At 45.9% G+C, this 20,178-nt stretch overlaps 1 protein-coding gene across 3 annotated transcripts in view; it reads right to left on the bottom strand.

The window, feature by feature from the left end:
* The window catches only part of MXD4 (MAX dimerization protein 4), an 84,754-nt gene that overhangs the window by 12,898 nt on the left and 51,678 nt on the right, over positions 1-20,178 (bottom strand). For all 3 annotated transcript variants that reach the window (XM_029592295.1, XM_029592302.1, XM_029592287.1), the window contains exon 4: positions 1,125-1,239. In XM_029592295.1, coding sequence (XP_029448155.1) covers positions 1,125-1,239 — 115 coding nt within the window. The remainder of the gene's footprint in view (positions 1-1,124; positions 1,240-20,178) is intronic.

Below are 20,178 nucleotides of genomic sequence, written 5' to 3'. Positions count from 1 at the left end.
AATAAAATAAAAACAAAGGCTTGCAGAGTAGGGCCAACTGATAGGGCAGTATAATTAAGTGCCTCAACTTTCCCCCACAACCCCACCTTTGGCTATCTTTTCTATAATAAATATCATTTTAGTTTGAATGCTCTTTGGACATATGTAATCCTTTATATACTAGCTTTTTTATTTTTCTGTTTGGATGTCCTTTCTTAAGATCATGTACTTAAAACTGAATGTCAGACATCAAATGTGACATGACAAAGGACATTTACAGTGAAAGGATGGCATCTTTGTTCTTTACTTTTTCCTTCAGTTAATGCAAGTCAACATGTACCCAGATTTGGCTACTGCTGCTTGATTTTGCACACCCAGGTCAATATTAGCAAATACTACCTATTCAATGTATGTATGTTGTAGCATTCTTGTGTCCCACATATACTACCCACATTAAGAATTAAGCTAATGTGCAAAGGTTAACGGGAGTAAATTAAAATAGCAAGTATTTACATATATGCCCTTTACCCAGAGCTACCTGGGAGATGTCTCAAGAGTGGGAGTCCCATATAGGTTGTATCTCTTGTACTTATCTATGAAGCTAATCACTAGTACAAAACAAAAACCTAATCTGATAGAATAAAACAAACAATGTCAGATTCAAATCTGACCCAAATGTCATTTTTACATTGGTTCTAATGTTTACTGTATATTTTAGGACCAAATCATAAGTGATGGATAGGAGATTCAAGCCAAGGCCCCTCTGAACTACTGCACTACACTCCTAAGTCTATATTATCCTCTGACATGATTATTTCTATCTACTGTTATGTGCCACAGTAACAGTCAACAGGAAATTTTGGGAGGCAGAGGCAAGTACTGAAATGACTAGCTTTTATGAAATGGAACCAGCAAACAAATCTTACTAAAAAAAAAAAAAGTTTATTTAAAAAAAAAAAAAAAAAAGTTCAAATAACATGCTAATTCCCAGTGAGATTCTCCCAATTGCCATTTCATCATCTGTCAATCATTGTTCATTACTCACAAAAAGCTTGATTCCCAACTGCAGTGTCTACTAAATTAAAACATAATTATATATATATTTAATGGAACATTGTTTAGTGAAGCATGGGCTAGTTGTTTACCTTGATATGCATCTTAGCTCTTTTCAAGAGACTTAACGTAGTATGCCTGGTGCTATCTGGCCCAAGAGGCACCAACTGCTTCAGCTGCTCCAGATATAGTCGAAGTTTAGCTCGTCTGTGAGGAGTAAAATGAAAAATGCTCAGGTAAAGATGCATGTAACAGCATGCCCTTACAGCAACAGAAAAGAAGAGACTTGTAGGATAATTCTACTGAACTGTTAAAAGGGCATTTTATGCTGATCAGCCCACTCCTCCAGTATTTAAAGTACATAATTTCTAGGTAGCAGACTTTAAAAAACAAACAAAAAAAGAGCTCTTCAACATAGCCAACTCTAGAGCTTAAGAGTGTTGTTTATCTCCATATTTTAGGGGCAATATGTGCCAGCAATTCACAGAGCCCTCCTCAGCCAAAGAAGGTTTAACAGCCAGTGTCTGTCCTCAGTGACAGGTCAGCAGTGTGCCCAATGAATAGTTTAAGGGAAGCCCCACCCCTCTATCAAATACAAAAAAAAAATATTTTATTTTTCCCTAGGCTGCTACACCCCCTACATGGAAAATCTTAAGTCAGCAAAGGTAAAATGCTGTTATCTATACCACACCCTTTTGAATTCTGTTACTGTTTTTGTCTTTACCACCTCTTCTGGGAGGGCACCCCATACAGGCATTTAAAAGTCTGTATCATATCTCCCCTGTCTCTTCTTTCCTCCATGATACATATCCAGGTCCATCAGTCATATGAGATGAGACAGCAGAACCTAAATATGAATACTTTAGAGGAAAGAAGAGAGAAGGGAGCTATGATACGCACTTTAAATACCTGACACACACAAATCTAACCTTTTTCAATGGAAAAGAAGCTGTAAAACTAGGGGTCATGGTACGAAACTCCAAAGGGGTAGACTCAGGAGCAATGTCAGGAAATATTTCTTCATGGAAAGTGTGGTGGCTACATGGAATGGCCTCCCAGAAGAGGTGGTGAAGACCAGAAAGGTGACTGAATTCAAAAGGGAATGGGTTTAGACCCAGTGGCTAGAGGATGGAAATAAAGAAACCTGGCAACCTGTGGTAACTCATTTTGCATAGGAGTAACCTACACGGAGTGGCCGTTACAAACCTAAACAACTTGCTGGGCAGACTGGCTGTACCAGTTAGGTCATTATCTGCCATCATTTTCTATGTTACCATGTTTGTTACCATATAGCAGGAAATCATGTAATCCAGGAAACTCAAGGGATCCAAGTGACATCATAACCCATAAGACTTATGGCAGTGGTTTTTCAGTGTCAGACTCCCATTTGATGTCCGTTTCCCAGAATATTAAACAGTTGCTTGTTTTGTCTTATCTTTTAAATATCAGATAATTAAGCAAACTTGCTTATTGCAGAGTTCTCTGTAGACAGCAGAATGAATTAGTCATGACATGATGATGATGATGTCATCCAGTGGCACCAGATGAATCCATCTCTCTAGCTCAGTAAAGTTTTACTATTAAACATGTGTGGGAGTTCCCACACATGGTTCATACGCCCCTCGGTTTACTGACTATAAAGCTAAAACTAAGCTCTACAACTCTCCATGGAGGTGGACAGATATAAAATATGGCTAATTCATCTCATCAAAGAGAAAGCAATTGACAAACAAGGCTGAATGAGCCATGACATGTGGGGAGTCCCAAGGGCCACAGAGTGGAGCACTTACTGAATAAGCAAGCTGGATCCCCTGAGGAGAATGGATTACTGGGTGAACAAGTTGTGCAAAACTGCTTTCCCAAAGTTACGATCACTTCTTGATAGATTCTCCAGACAGTAGTGAGATGTGAAGATGTGAACTTATGACCAAGTTGCAACTTTACAAATGTCTTCAATGAATACGGCTCTTAGATAAGCAACCGAAGTAGTCATGGCTCTTACTTGATGAGCCTTGACAGTCTGTGATCTAGTGCAGGGGTGCTCTAACCTGTTCTACGCCCACCCCCCGCCAGTCGGATTTTCAGGATATCCCTACTGAATACGCATGATAGGATTTCCCAAAGCAACCTTACGCCCCCTACAAATACTACAAAACGCCACTGCCCAAATCCTCACTGGTCATAAAAAAACCAGACCATATCTCCCCTGTCTTAAAAGAACTACACTGGCTCCCCATAGAAAAAAGAATTGAATTCAAAGTACTATCAATCATTCACAACTCAATTCACAACAATGACTATGACTGCCTTAGCACCATAATACAAAAACTCTACACCCAACGTAATACCAGATGAACAAACAAAGCACTACTAAAGATCCCATCAGTCACAACCACCAAACTTATCACTGTAAGAAAAAGAGCATTCTCAATAGCTGGACCACATCTCTGGAACATCCTACCTGACAGTCTAAGACTACAAAGCAATTCAAAAATGTTCAAAAAGCTACTCAAAACTTGGCTTTTCAAACAAGCCTACAAGGATGGGATAAGATAAACCAATCAAGATAACAATACCCTCGTAAAGACAATAAGCTCTGCTAGACAACCAGTCACCTAATAACTCTCCCTACACTTCAACCCTAACTTACAACATTCCATCCTCATTGTAATCAACAACCCACCACCTGTATATCATCCTCAACGTATTCCTATACCTGCCCGGGAAAACCTACTTAATAACTATCGCTTTTAACTAAACTGCCCATAAAATACTACCAAACTTACGGGCCGATACAGTAAGATGCGGTAGAAAGTGGTACGTTAGTGCCGGGTGCACCTGCGTTTGCCGCACGCACAGTTTGGATCACATACCGCTCGATACTGTATTTAAATGGCATGCAAATGCAAGTCGCGTCCATGAAGCGCAATCCATTTTACTGTATAGGCGCTATACAGTACTTTTGTTGGCGCACCAGGCGCAAACAAAAGTACGCTGGATTTTATAAGATACGCGCGTATCTTATAAAATCCTGGATCGGCGCGCACAAGGCTGCCGATTTTGGGCAGCTGGCGCGCGCCGAGCCGCGCAGCCTGCCTCCGTTCCCTCCGAGGCCGCTCCGAAATCGGAGAGGCCTCGGAGGGAACTTTCTTTCGCCCTCCCATCACCTTCCCCTCCCTTCCCCTACCTAACCCTCCCCCCCGGCCCATTCTAACCCCCCCCTACCTTTATCCATGGATTTACACCTTCCGGAGGGAGACGTAAATCCCGGGGGCGGTTCCGGAGGGCGCGGCCACGCCCCGAAACGTCCCGGGCCAAAACCACGCCCCAGTCCCGTCCCCGAAACGCTGCGCCCCGCCCCCGAAACGCCACGTCATCGGGTCCCGCCCCCGACACGCCCCCTTCCAAAAACCCCAGGACCTACGCGCGTCCCGGCGGCCTATGGAAAATAGGCGCGCAAGGCCCTGCTCGCGTAAATCCAGGCGGATTTACGCGAGCAGGGCTTTTAAAATCCACCCGAGAAAGCATTGTTGTTCCAATTGGATGGGGACATGAAGGTAAGTTTCTAACAGATCCAGGGAGGTCATACATTCCCCCGATTGTACCGCCATTATAACAGAGTAAGGTTTCCAAGCGAAAATGAGTCACCTTCAAGTGACGTTTGACCCTCTCGAGATCCAGGATGGGATGAAAGGAGTCCTCCTTTTTGAGCACAACAAAATAAATGGAATATCTCCCCATACTTTCTTGAGACATGGGCACTGGAACCACAGCACTCAGTCTGAGGAGCTTTTGAAACGTGAACTCCACTGCCTCTTTCTTCTGTGGGGAGTTGCAAGGGGACACCACGAAAACGTCCCAAGGAATACTGCGAAATTCCAGCACATACCCTTCTCGTATCACTTCCGATTTGATCTCAACTCACCTCCGAGAGAGAAAGACGTCCCCTATTTCCTGTTCCAGAAGGTGGGTCAGCAAACCTTGATTGGGCAGCTTGGGAGGATCCATCACCCGAGCCTGCTCCTCTCTTGGGCTGTCAGGGACGAAAGGACTGAGACCTACCAAAAGGCCAAGTCCGCTGAAAGGTCATCCCTCTATAGGGATGAAAACGCCTGGAACCCTGGAGACGACCCCTGATACCAAAGGGGTGCTGTATCTGCTTCTTATCCTCCAGTAACTGAGGAACAGGAGACTCGCCCCACTTACTGACTAGTTTCTCCAACTCGCTCCCAAACAAGAGTGAGCCTTTAAAGGGTATCTTGGTAAGATTGTCTTTGGAGGCAGCGTCAGCCAACCAATTTCACAACCAGAGTTGGCGCTTGGCCGCTATCACCGAAGCCACTCCTCTGGCTGAGGTCCGGACCAAATCACAGCCTGCGTCTGCTAAAAAGGCAGCAGCAGGTTCCATAACTGCTCTGGAATTCCCTCCAGACTCATCAACCTCCTGAGAGAAGCAGACAAGATCTCACCACAGGAGGCAATCTGTACATTCATCGCCACAAAGGCTTGCTCAAGAATAGCCTCAATCTGTCTCTCATGTATATCCTTCAAGGCTGCTCATACCTCTACAAGGATAGTTGTCCACTTAAAAACAGCACATATAGAGCACCCACTTTGGGAAAACACAAACACTCTCTCACAGCCAGATCCAGGGGTACAGGCCTTCCAGTGCCTGACCCCCTTTAAAATTTGCCTCTGGGGCATCCCATTCCAGATCAATCAATTCCTGAATGGCATCCATCACAGGGAAAAAAACAAGAGGTTTATGTAAGAAAACCAAAATGGGATTCTTATTCAGCCCTGACACAACATCTGAACCAGAGACACCCAGCTGTTTCAAGATCTGGGAAATCAGGGCTGGCAGTTCATCTCTATGAAAGAACTGCAACATGGTTCGATATGGTTCCAGCCCCGGAGGAATTTCTCCATCTTCCAGAGAATCAGGATCAACCTCATCAGAGCCATCCGGATTCTTGTTGGGAACACCCGTAGGAAGCAGAGGCGAGCCCTGGTGCTTAAGCATAGGACTGGAAGAGGGAGGAGCCTCTGGCTGAGGGTCCGACCGGACAGAAAGAGGGGAAGCAGAAGACTGGGCCTGAAGAAAAGCTTGTAAACCTTGAAAAAATTCCACCCAAGAAAAGCAGCCTGGTCCAGACCAAGCCCAGAAGGAACTGGAGCTGGTCCCACAGAACTGCCCTTGCTAGCAGAGGAGCCCAAAAAGGGAAAACCAAAATCTGGTATCCCCCCAGTCAAAGCCATCATCCGAATAGGAAGAGTCAGGCTTAGCAAAATCTGAGGAAGACAACTCTCTCTGAGCATCTGAGCAGTGCTGACAGGTTAGAAGCCAGGTCAGGCTGAGAAGCACCAATATGACAAGCAACACAAATAAGAAGACACTTAGGCTTCTTGCTTATCAGCACCATTGCAGCGGTAGATGTGCATCGGAACGGCTCGTGCTCAAAAAAGAAATGAGTCCAAAAAATAAGCACTGAGAAGAAGGCGTGGCAAGGCACATGCACAACCTGTGCACCAAGTTAAGTACGTAAAAAAAAGTTTGTGCATGTAAAAAGTACACCCAAAAACCAAGCGCACAATGCATGCGCAGAGTCAACACACTGTGCATACTGACGACTTATAGAGAGTAGCAGCACACACACAAGAGTGCGCAAAATGGCCGCCATGGCCTACCCCTCAGCATGCAAGAATGAAGCCTAAGTGCAGGGCCTAGCCCACTGGGGGCCGCTCAACCCACCCGGCTACATAGTTTCCCAACCCTAACGTGAGCGGGAACGACTATCAGTACAGCGCACCGAGAACGGAGGCTGGAGGAAGTCCTGAAACCCCTCTATCTTTGATTCAGGTAAAAAAAAATATTTTTTTTTAAACTTACCTGAACTCAGCGCTTACTGGCTGAGTACAGAGATGGCCTCCAGCTGTGGGGGCAGAGGTCATTTCTTGCCACCACCGTGCTCGGCCTCTTGCATCTGCTGTCTTTCAGCTGAACTAGCAGCTAAGTCCATGCCAGGAAACCCAGCTACTGGACCAAGGCACACCTCTGAGGGACACGGAAATCACCTCAAATTCTCAACTGGGGGAGGGACCTTTAGGTATATCTGCAGGAGAGTGGGGCTTTCTTTTCCCAAATTTAGAATTTCAAATTTCTCCTTCCAAAAAGCTCGAAGCAATCCCCATAGGGAGATGCACGTCCACCATCTGCTGGAGACGGAGAATACTGGCAGGCTGGGGTCACTGCAGGTCTATATATACTATGACGTCAGCTTGCTCCATCTCCATTGGCTGGAAGGGGAGCATAAACCCACTGGTCGGGAGTCCATCTGTCTACACGCTAGGAAACATGCAATTTTGGTATGGCACCGCAAAGCAGGAAAACAATGCATCAACTTCTTAGTGCCAACATCTACAGCAGAGGTGGGGCAAACCTTTTTTTTTTTTTTTTAAACCATGGTCACACATTTGTAACAGGGGCCAGGGAGTCATCCCCTTTCGAGCTCCTTGGGTAGTGGAGGGGTAGGGTCCCCTTTCTCTCATTCACAAATACTTACTTTACTCTCTCTCTCACATACCCTTCTCCCTTGGGCAGGGGAAAGGTGGGGCCCCCCTTAAACCTTACACATACTTTTTCCCTCTCCCTCAAACATACACTCTCACCCCCCCCCCCCCCCGAACTCAGTCTCTCTCACTCATTTCTTCTGCTGATGCTGGTGGCCCCGGGGCTTCCTTTTCTCTTTGGTTGCTGGTAGAAAGGGCTTGTCAGCAGCTCCGGGCCTCCACTTTCTCTTCTGCTGACATAATCAACAAGAGTGCAAAGATGGGCCTGTGAGGATGATGATGATTCCTGGTGTTGGCTTGCCAGATACAATGCAGCACCAACACAAGGTAGATGGGCCACATTAAACAGGGTGACAGAGTGCTTCTGGCCCACCCCTGATCTATAGGATTCAACAAGGTTCTGCATTATTCTGTGGGAGGAATTTTTTCTAATATAGCCCAGTCTGTCCTTCAAAGCATATTTCCATTAACACATTTACTGTAGACAGTAATAAAATCTGCTGCTATAGTTCTCTGTGAAAAGTAAATGACAAGTCCTAACATGTATAGCATGGGGTAAATGAATCACCAACCTCACATTATGCAAATAGGGTGACTCGATAGAAACTGAAATAAGAATGATGATGTAGTTCAATAGAATTATTTATAATCATGTGTTTTGTTGCCTTACCACTGTAATTTGCTATGTAGTTGCTATGTCAGTGCTATAATGGCTTGCTATGAAATTATATTTGCTTAGTAAAGAATGACCATAATAGACTTATCAGTAAAGTGACTAAAACCAAGAGCAAACCTGGCACTCTCCCAATGTCTTGATCCCTCTGAGGACTCTGCATTCTTATTAACTCTTTGCAACTCAAGCGCTTTAGAAATCCCATGCTTACCACCATCAGATTTATCTTGCATCAAGATAAGGTGGAACACGTAAAAAGTATTTGGCAACTTTAAAGCCTCCTTCTCCACTATGGGGGTAATTTTGTAACAGCTTGCATACATTTTCAATCAAATACATGCATAAGTGACACCGATTTTCAGAGGGAAAGTATGCATTTAAATTTCCCTTTGAAAATTATTCCATCAAAACTATCCGCACCCTATTACACCTGCTATATATGTGCAGAATTTTTTCATGGAAATTTCCATGCATACATTTAAAAATGTAAAAATGTCATTAGCACAAACCCCCTCCCCAATCTCAGCCCAGGAACTCCTCTGCTTACTACAAGTAACAGTACACGCATACAGGACATAAGCACATAAGTTTACACGCATCGCAAACAGGTAATTTTATAAGCAGGCCATTTTCACGGGTACTGTGTTATTTTACCATGAAAATGCTTTTGAAAAATTACCCTCCCCATGAGTATTCCTCTGCTTTCAAAAAAAAAAAAGAATCTAACAGCACTCAGAAAATACAATTTAAGCTCCATTGTTTCATATGAAGAGCCATTTCCATGCTTTTCGTAAAAAAACATTGTTTAAAAAAAAAAAACAACAAAAAAAAAAAAACAGAAGACAGTGATATAAGAGAGCGGAAACAGCCTCACAACTGTATCTGCCCGTTGGAGCGCACTGTTAACCTGCCATTGGACGCGTGTTTTCCCTTACCCCTTATTCAGTAAGGGGCGGAAACCCGCGTCCAACCCCGCCGGTATTCGCGTGCGATTCAGTAAGTAAAATGTGCAGCCAAGCCGCACATTTTTTATATTAAGTCGGAGGTCCCAAAGGGTAAAAAAAAGTAAAAAATAAAAAAAAAAAAAAATTTGAAGCCAGCCGGTGGCTGTTGGGTCGAAAACCGGACGCTCAATTTTGCCGGCATCCGGTTCCGAGCCCGTGACTGTCAGTGAGCTCGAGAACTGACGCCGGCAAAATTGAGCATCGCTGGTCAAACCCGCTAACGAGCCGCCGCTCCGGGCCAAAGGAGGTTACAGTCGCGCTAAGTGTCCCTAGCGCCTCCTTTTGCCTGTTTCTAAACACCGTACGTAATTTAAATACTGAATTGTGCGCACGGGCGAGTGGCCTGTGCGCGTGCCAGGAGAGCGGGCGTTTGCCTGCTCTCCCCCGCGGGCTTTACTGAATCAGCCCGACATTAGTAGGCAATTTTTTTTGTGGGTTTCGACAAGAAAATTTCCCTCCTACTTGTGGGGCCCTGCCTCACTTTCTTCTAATGCTTTATAAGCAAACAAATCAGAGAGCAGAGGTGCAAGCCGTGCAGATCCCAAATACCATATAAATACAAAAATATGTTTTTCAAAATCTCCCTTAATGGGCATTCCATGGCCATCTCTTTGCTCTCTTTTCTACAAAGAAAACAGGAGACCGATGGAAACATCGAGGAAGCAAAGACATTGGGATGGGGAAGGGGAAGGGGAGGGAGGAAATAAATAAATACAAGCTAATATTTCTACTGGAGAACATTGTAAGAAGTGATCGGTGGAGTGACACATTTTTATAATGTTAAAGTTCATTAGCATGTGCCTATTGGTTATTTGGTGAAGTCTGGTTAATACAATGACTTGTAATACAAGCAATGATATTACAGTTATTGTTCTATCTATTTAAATTCCTCTCTTCTAGGTCACCTGACCTTTTTTCTACAACTCTTCCAAGTTCTTTTAGACCAGTTACATGTAACTTTATACTTCCCCCACAGTTTCAAAATATTTATTCCCCTGTTACCTGTAAACCGATGTGATATGCTTATGAACGTCGGTATATAAAAGTTTTAAATAAATAGATAGATAAATGAATGCTATGTAATTATAGATGGAAAATTTCAATAAAAAATAAAACTTCAAAAAGAAAAAAAAGGAGACCTATATTGAAAAGAGGGATGCATTAGCATGTCAGAGTGTCCCACTGCTAACACATTCCCTTTGTGATGCTGTTCTAGAATATCCATTAATTTTTTAAGCTATAACAGCGGTTTTTAACACTTCTGGTATTTGAAATGGGAATACTGCACAAGCTTGAAATATTCTCACCAAAAATCAGGAAGGGGCAGGGGAAGAGACTACGAATGACAAGGGAAATCCTATTAACTATCAAATGTGTTACATCATTGACTTTCAGGGCATCAGAAGAATCCCACAGAGGACTGGCCTATATCATGGGGCCGATCTGTAATAAAGTACGCTGAAGCTGCTGCGGATTTGTGTGCCACCTATAGGCGCATTGTACCGTACGTTTCCCGTGCAAAGCCCTATACGGGTTCTATAAGAAGGGGTTTTGTGTGCGGGGGAAAAAAGCGTGTGTACAAATGTGCTTACTGACCCGCGGTTTTGTTTTACGTGAGAGCATACTAATGGCACGCAAAGGAGGCATATCTATCATGGGCAAGGGAGGGAGATCGGGTTAGTGCAGGTTTTTAATGCGGGTCTTTAGCGCCTGAGTCAGGGCAGGACTTAATTGAAAGTGCCAGTGTGGAGACTGGCTTTTTATGCTTTTGCAGGTCAGCCAAGTAGTGAATGGAACTGGTAGAGAGAAGGCAGCTTCTCAATGAGGCGGAATCGCCGATCTGCATTTCACGCTCATTGCCCAGTGGTCAGAATCTGATCACGAAGGGTTTAGATATTGCTCTACTTACCTTTGAATCAACGTCGGACCACTAATTTATTTTTTTTACTTAACTTTTTTATTGAATTTTTTGCAAAAATACAAACGCGATTCTACCGTGAATCTATGCAATTCACTACACAGGGCCATGAGCACACATTAAGGTGTGAATGTATTTTATGCACGTATCTAATTAGCATACCTTGGCTGTTTATTACATCCCGCACTACTGCTGGATTTTGCCGCGCACCAAAGAAATCCACACAGATTATCAGCGAATGTCTTATTACATCGGCCTACATGTGAGGCCCATCAGTTTTTTTGTTGACAACCAAGGCTGAATTAGCAAATGACATGTGGGGACATCATACAATGGCATCAAATGAACCTATCTCGCTAGCTCACTGAAGTTTACTACAGATCATGCACGGGAATTCCTATACACGCTGCCTTGTGAGCCCCTCAGTCTTTTGTCTGAACGTCCTGCAAAGATGTGTACCCTCTCTACTTCTTTTGCTTTTTTCAACTCTCTCAAGTTTTTGCTTCAGTTAACTCATTCTTCATGTTACCTCGCCTTGGAGCCCCTTAACAGCACTTTCAGTACTAGGCAAAAAAAAAAAAATATGAATTATTCAGATGGCTTCAAGGACTGTTTTTGTAGCCACAAGATTCCACCCCAATGGTCATGATATCTGTTTACAGATGTCTGGGTCCTGATCACGACTCGGCTAACTGCTATGATTGTGGTCGAATTTTGCTTACATCCCAAAGGAATAGGGCCTGGAAGATGGAGGAACTTTGCAATCGGAGCTGTTTCTCATCTCAGAGCAGGGCCTCTTGGGCTCCCTCTGCACAGGATTGAGCAGAAGCAACTTGAGCAAGGCTCTAACTGTGGTCCCAGGTTCCGGATCCGCCATAGTTCAGCTGTCAAGCAAGACATGGAACTGTCAAGTGCCAGAGCCAGCGAGCTCCCTGACATGCCCATGGGCCGTTTCTGCCTCTTTGCAGGGCTCATCAGCACAGAAGAAATGAAGCATCCTTTGTCAGAGCTGGTGTTGCAATCGGCACCACTGTAAGCAAAAATCAGTGCCAAACCAACATCAGTGCATCGGGTTCTTTGGAGCAGTTCAATGCACCAGACTTTGGCACAATTGGTGCACCGGTCCCCAATGCAAGAACAGTTGTTCGGGGGACCCCAGAGGAGACTCCTTGTGGTTATCTTCACCCTTAACTCTGTCTCGCCAACTTTGGTCTGGATTCCAACCATTTGGGGCTCCTCTTCCATCTACCCATCTACTCCGGATCCAATATGCCTCAGGTCTGTATGCAGCCATCAGCACAGTTAACCCAGCAGGGAGTCTCATCCTGGAGTCCAGTACATATTTAAGAACATAAGAAAATGCCATACTGGGTCAGACCAAGGGTCCATCAAGCCCAGCATCCTGTTTCCAACAGTGGCCAATCCAGGCCATAAGAAACCTGGCAAGTAAGTACCCAAAAACTAAGTCTATTCCATGTAACCATTGCTAATGGCAGTGGCTATTCTCTAGTGAACTTAATAGCAGGAATGGACTTCTCCTCCAAGAACTTATCCCAATCCTTTTTTAAACACAGCTATACTAACTGCACTAACCCACATCCTCTGGCAATAAATTCCAGAGTTAATTGTGCGTTGGAGTAAATAAGAATTTTCTCCGATTAGTTTTACATGTGCCCCATGCTAACGTCATGGAGTGCCCCTAGTCTTTCTACTATCCGAAGAGTAAATAACTGATTCACATCTACCCGTTTCCTAGACCTCTCATGATTTTAAACATCTCTATCTATCCCCCCTCAGCCGTCTCTTCTCCAAGCTTAAAAAGTCCTAACCTCTTTAGTCTTTCCTCAAAGGGGAGCTGTTCCATTCCCCTTACCATTTTGGTAGCCCTTCTCTGTATCTTCTCCATCGCAATTATATCTTTTTTGAGATGCGGAGACCAGAATTGTACACAGTATTCAAGGTGCGGTCTCACCATGGAGCGATACAGAGGCATATGACATTTTCCGTTTTATTCACCATTACCCTTTCTAATAATCCCAACATTCTGTTTGCTTTTTTGACTGCCGCAGCACACTGAACCGACGATTTCAATGTGTTATCCACTATGACGCCTAGACTCTTTCTTGGGTTTGTAGCACCTAATATGGAACCCAAACATTGTGTAATTATAGCATGGGTTATTTTTCCCTATATGCATCACCTTGCACTTATCCACATTAAATTTCATTCATCTGCCATTTGGATGCCCCAATTTTCCAGTCTCACAAGGTCTTCCTGCAATTTATCACAATCTGCTTGTGATTTTAACTACTCTGAACAATTTTGTGTCACTACAAATCTGATTATCTCACTTGTCGTATTTCTTTCCAGATCATTTATAAATATATTGAAAAGTAAGGGTCCCAATACAGATCCCTGAGGCACTCCACTGTCCACTCCCTTCCACTGAGAAAACAGTCCATTTAATCCTACTCTCTGTTTTCCTGTCTTTTAGCCAGTTTGCAATCCACGAAAGGACATCGCCACCTATCCCATGACTTTTTACTTTTCCTAGAAGCCTCTCATGAGGAACTTTGTCAAACGCCTTCTGAAAATCCAAGTATACTACAATCTACAGGTTCACCTTATCCCACATGTTTATTAACTCCTTCAAAAAGTGAAGCAGATTTGTGACGCAAGACTTGCCCTGGGTAAGCCATGCTGACTTTGTTCCATTAAACCATGTCTTTCTATATGTTCTGTGATTTTGATGTTTAGAACACTTTCCACTATTTTTCCTGGCACTGAAGTCAGGCTAACGGTCTGTAGTTTCCTGGATCGCCCTGGAGCCCCTTTTTAAATATTGGGGTTTACATTTGCTATCCTCCAGTCTTCAGGTACAATGGATGATTTTAATGATAGGTTACAATTTTTACTAATAGGTCTGAAATTTCATTTTTTAGTTCCTTCAGAACTCTGGGGTGTATACCATCCGGTCCAGGTGTGATTTACTACTCTTCAGTTTGTCAATCAGGTCTACCACATCTTCTAGGTTCACCGTGATTTTGATTCAGTCCATCTGAATCATTACCCATGAAAACCTTCTCCATTACGGGTACCTCCCCAACATCCTCTTCAGTAAACACTGAAGCAAAGAAATCATTTAATCTTTCTGCGATTGCCCTTATCTTCTCTATTGCCCCTTTAACCCCCTCGATCATCTAACGGTCCAACTGACTCCATCACAGGCTTTCTGCTTCGCATATATTTAAAAAATATTTCTCAGAAGAATGACCCTATACTGGTTTCAGAGGAGGATGTCTCTTCCCCAACTCCAGGCCAAAGGACACAACATTCCATAGACCAGGTGACTGAATTGGTGAAGACTTTCTTTACCTCATTGGCAGCCAGTGACAAGGAGGGCACCTTTCAATTTCTCCTGTCCAGAATATTAAATTTGTTCTCACAAATAGGACTCCCTTTTGCCTCCATACCTCAGAATCTCCTATCAGAAGTCCCAATGGTGAAAACTAGCACTGTTGGGTGTACCACCCCTTTCTGTGGAGGAATATAGCCAGTCTCAGGAAGGAGCCTGGGATACCACGTCTGGAACATGCTCCAAGAGAATTCACCTCCGAAACAACCTAGGACTCTATCCTGATCACTATCCTCTTCATCAGGGTCATGGGTTAAAGTCCCTCCACCTTTTGGTTCAGGGGAAGAGTCTATAGGGAGTCCCTTAAACCCCTTCTCTGACCTTTTAGAGCATTCATCACCACAAGAAGATCTTTCATACTCCAAATTCTTGGATAGGTTGGATAAGGTGATCAGAGTCAACTTCCATACGGAGAAAGATCCCCACATCGCGGCCTTCAGAATATTTCAGGTTCTGGAAATGCCTTCTTAACTTGCAGCAATCTTAATCCATTCAATACTACGGGAACTGCAAATAAGAATGTGAGATAATCTGGCCTCCTGTCCCCAAGTGACAAGGAAACTGGCCGTTAAGTACAGAGTTCAACAATCTCTTGGAATTGGGGTAGTTCAAGTATCTCACCAGTCTGTGGTTGTGGAGTTTGTGTTGAAAAGGCTAAAAAGACCAGAATGTTTTCTAACACCTCCCAGGTAAGGATCCTAGGCTGTTCAACAACTTTGGGGAAAAAAGGTCTTTCAGCTGCTCATGCCTGCATTGCAGTTCACCAATTGCACATGGTATAGCACTTATACAACTGCATCATTAAGCTGAAGCCTCTGGTAGAGTCTCTTGACAAGGAACAAGAAGGTTTATCAGCAGGCCTTTCTAGAAGTAAAAGAAAGTGCAGTTGCTTACCTGTAACAGGTGTTCTCTTAGGCTAGCAGGATGTTAGACCTCATATGTGGGTGACATCATCTGATGGAGCCTGGCACGGAAAATGTTTGTCAAAGTTTCTAGAAGCTTTGATTGGCACACTGAGCATGCCTAGCATGCCACTATCCGCACGTCCACACGAAGTCCCCCCTTCAGTCTTGTAACAGATTAAAAAAAAAAAAAAAGTACAAGTGAAAAAATAAAACAACAGACCAGAAGGAGAATCTAACTCCGTGGGGTGGCGGGTGGGATTCCTGAGGACTAACATCCTGCTGTCCTAGGAGAATACCTGTTACAGGTAAGCAACTGCACTTTCTCTTAGGACAAGCACGATGGTAGGCTTCACATGTGGGTGAATCCCAAGCTCCAGGCTGTCTCCGATAGTGGATGAGACCAACAGTTACTGAACAAAGTGCCAATGGTCACAAAAAACAACTGAGATGCTGTTGGTCAGCAGGGGTTCTAGACAGGAAGAGTTGGGTTCAGGTCTGGAAGAGATTGTGTAGGAAGGACTGGCCGAAGCCAGTGTCCTTTCGATCATCTTTGTCTAAGCAGTAGTGAGCCGCGAACATATGAAGGGAACTCCACGTTGCTGCGCAGCAAATTTTGACGACAGGAACTGCTCGCAGATGATCCACCGACATCACCATGGCCTGCACAGAGTGAGTTTGATGCGGCCTGTCAGATGAAGGTCTGCTTGTGCATAGCAGAAGGTGATGCAATCCACCAGCCATTTGGACAAAGTCTGTTTACCCACTGCCACTCCCAGCCTATTGGTATCAAAGGAGACATAAGAGCTGAGTGGACTGCCTGTGACTGGCTGACTGTTCTGAATAGAAAGTCAAGGCTCTCTTGCAGTCCAAAGTATGAAGAGCTTGTTCCACTAGGAATATAAAACTTTCCAGGTGAGGAACTTCGGGTCGCAGGAATGCAACGGCTCAAGGGAGAACACATGACCTGCGCCAGGACAATGTTGAGGTCCCAGGATGCAACAGGAGGCTGAAGAGGGGGTTTCAACTGAAGTAGGCCCCTCATAATACTCCCCACTAAAGGCTGCACCGATATGGGTGTGTCAGCGACACCCCAATGGCATGCACTAACAGCGCTAAGATGGACCCCAATTGAGCTGGTTTGAAGCCCAAACTCTGAAATGTGCCACAAGTAGTCCAACAGCTTGGGAAGGGGGCATGTGAATGGATCCAAAATCATGCCCCACACACCAGGTGGAGAAATTTCTCCATTTCAAACTATAAGACTTACTAGTGGAAGGCTTTCTAGAAACTACTAGCTCCTTGGAGACACTGTCCGAGAGGTCCAAGAGCGGAAGAACTAGGCAACTCAACATCCATGCCGTTAGGGCTAACGTCCAGAGGTTTGAAGGCGCAGGGCACCCTGGTTCTGAGTTATCAGATTGGGCACGTTCCCCAGCCAAATGGGGTCCCTGATTGACAGATCCTGAAGGACAGGGAACCAGATCTGTCAGGGCCAATAAGGCACCACGAGAATCATTGTCCCTCTGTCCTGTTGAAGTTTCAGCAGTGTCTTCAAGAGGAGCAGGAGAGGAGGGTATGCGTACAGCAGACCCCTCCACCAGTGTAGGGAGAAGGCATCGCAGGCCAGATATCCACCCCCCTGGTGACAGGGAGCAGAAACTGATCACCTTGTAGTTGTACGGGGAGGCAAAGAGGTCTACATCTGGGGTTCACCACCGATGAAAGATTCTGGCTGCTACCTCCGGATTTAGGGACCACTCGTGTGGCTGAAAGAAGCGGCTCATGCAGTCTGTCAATACGTTTTAGAGTCCCAGGGCCTGGGACCCTGTGACAGGGCCCAGGACCACACCTGCTCCACCTCGTGTCAGAGGAGGAATGAACCCGTGCCTCCCTGTTTGTTGACATACCACATTGCAACTTGGTTGTCCATCCGGATCAGGACTTCCTTGTGCAATAACCGGTCCCTGAACACCCAGAGGGCGTTACAGATCGCCTGAATCACCAAAATGTTTAATTTGACAGCAGGCTTTGTGAGCGGTCCAGAGACACTGGGTGTGGAGACTGTCCACATGGGCTCCTCGGCCCTGAGGAGAGATGTCAGTGGTGAGGACCACTTGAGGCGGGGCAGCCTGGAAGGGAATTCCCCGCTCCAAATTGGAGAGATTTTCCCGCCAGGAAAGAGACACCCTCAGAGGTTCCATGACTGAGAGACAGGTCTCGAGGTCCTGGGAGGCCTGTTGCCACTGCGACCGCAAGGTCCATTGTGCCCTTCACATGCGCAAGTGGGCGAGAGGTGTAACATGGACAGAAGCTACCATGTGGCCCAACAAACTGAGTAGAAGGTGGGCACTCACCTGCTGACTGCTGCGTACGAAGGTTGCCAATGAGGCGCGTGCAAGAGCCCGATCACAGGGCAGAAACGCTTTCGCTTGCACACTGTTCAGCCTAGCTCCTATAAAGTCCAGTTGGGGAGACGAGTAGAAGTGAGACTTTGGGTAGTTGATTACAAACCCCAAGGATTGCAGAGTCTGCACAGTCAGGGCTAAAGAGTTCATCGTCCCTATGGAGGAGTCACTCTTGATCAACCAATCGTCTAGGTATGGGACGACGCGCACCACACTGCACCTGAGGTACGCAGCCACCACCGCTAGGCATTTGGTGAAGACATGAGGCCAACCCAAAAGGCAGCACCTTGTACGGTAGTGAGCCTTCCCCATCACGAAGCGGAGGTATTTTCTGTAGCCAGGGAAGATAGTAATGTGAGTGTAAGCTTCCTTGAGATCGAGAGAGCAGAGTCAGTCTCCTCTTTTGAGGAGGGGTATCAGAATGCCCAGAGAAACCATCTTGAACTTTTCTTTTAAGAAAAATTTGTTCAAACGCCCTGAGGTTGAGAATGGGGGTGCAAGCCTCCGTTTCTCTTCGGTATGAGGAAATATCTCGAATAGAACCCTCAATCCTGCTTAGGACAAGGAGCGGGCTCTACCGCTCCTGCTATGAGACGGGCGAAGAGTTCTGCCAAAGTATGACCTGCTGGGCGGATGAACCCTATAATGGACATGAGGGAGAGAGTTCCCTGGAAGCCTTCTGAAATTGAGCTGGTATCCCTGATGGACTATGGTAAGGACCCATTCGTCCGAAGTGATGGTCCTCCAGTAGTGGGCGAAGCAGATAAGCCTGCCTCCTACTGGGGGATCCGATGCCAAGGGTAGATTTGGCTGACTTTTGCTCCCTCACTGCCAGTCAAAAGCCTGTAGCTGGGGCACTGGTTGAGGCCTAGGTGCTTGCTGCTGACGGGAGCGGCCCCTGGAGCTAGTGCGTGCGTGCAAGCTTGAGAGGTGGGGGGGATAATATTTCCTCTGCCTGTAAAAGGACTTCCTGGAATTTGGCCTGTAAAATTTCCTGATAGAGGAAGGAGCATCCGAAGTGCTAGCGGAGAGCTGTTGGGAGGGTTTCATGGTGGTCCTTCAACTGAGCCACCGTCTCCCGGACCTTATCCCCAAAGAGGTTATCACCTGTGCATGGGAGGTCAGCCAGCTACTCCTGCACCTCTGGACGGAAGTCAGAAGCCCAGAGCCAAGCCATTCTACGGGCACCGATGCCCACGGTGGCTACTCAGGCCGCTGTCTCGAACACATTGTAGGTGGATCTCATCTCGTGTTTGCCAGCCTCTAGACCCTGCAGGACAATGGCAGAGAGCAACTCCTGTTGCAGCAAGCTCTCTGTGAGGTCCTGAACCCGCTTCTACAGTTTCCGGTTGCATTGGGTCATATACAACTGGTAGGCGGCAATATGGGTGATCAGTATAGCGCCCTGAAAAGCCTTTCTACCCAAAGCATCGAGCTCCCAATGTTCTCACACCAGAGGGGCAGAGGCATGGGAACAGGAGCGCTTGGCCTTTTTGAGGGTGGACTCCACAACCACCGACTGGTGAGGGAGGTGCCACCTCTCAAATCCCAAGGCCTGCTGTACCAAATAGGTGGCGTCCGCCTTCCTATTGACTAGAGATATGGAGATTGGGCATTCCCACATCTGAAGGAGAAGATCCTTAAAGATGTCGTGGATGGAAACCGCCACAATTTCCTTACAAACATCGACAAACTGGAGTACTTCCAGCATCCTTCTCCGTAAGAAGTTGGAAGGGAATAACCTCATGGCCATGGCCCTGACGAACCCTGTAAAAGAAAGATCCTCTGGGGGGACAGATGCCTTTCCTCTGGCGGGGAAGGCTCAGACAGGGAGTTGTCCAAGAACTGGGATGAAGACTCCGAGGAATCCTCCCACCATGGGTCATAAGGGCCTTTTTCCTCACTAATGTCATCACGGCGCTGGCGAGGCCTGTGGAGGATCCTAGCCCTGGGCTCCAAAAGCGTCAAAGGCACCGAAAGCCCCGCGAGAATCAATGGTTCCCCCCCCCCCCCCCCCGCAACGGGGGGACCAAGGACCATAGGAGGCAAGAGAGCCCAGGCAAAGGCTCGGGGAACAGAGGCCTCGGGAACGCAGCACTGGCACATCATCCTCCTCGGAGGATCCAATGATAGGGATCGCTCCCGAGGGGGCCCATCGGTGGCCACTGGGAGAACTGAAGGTCCCCTGGACACTGGCTTCGTCAGGAGGTCGTCGAGAAGCATGTCCAGACACTCAAGTAGGGGCGTCAAGATAGA

The sequence above is a fragment of the Rhinatrema bivittatum genome, chromosome 1 (assembly GCF_901001135.1).
Source record: "Rhinatrema bivittatum chromosome 1, aRhiBiv1.1, whole genome shotgun sequence".
Taxonomy (NCBI): domain Eukaryota; kingdom Metazoa; phylum Chordata; class Amphibia; order Gymnophiona; family Rhinatrematidae; genus Rhinatrema; species Rhinatrema bivittatum.
This window is presented reverse-complemented; position numbering and strand designations above follow the sequence as displayed.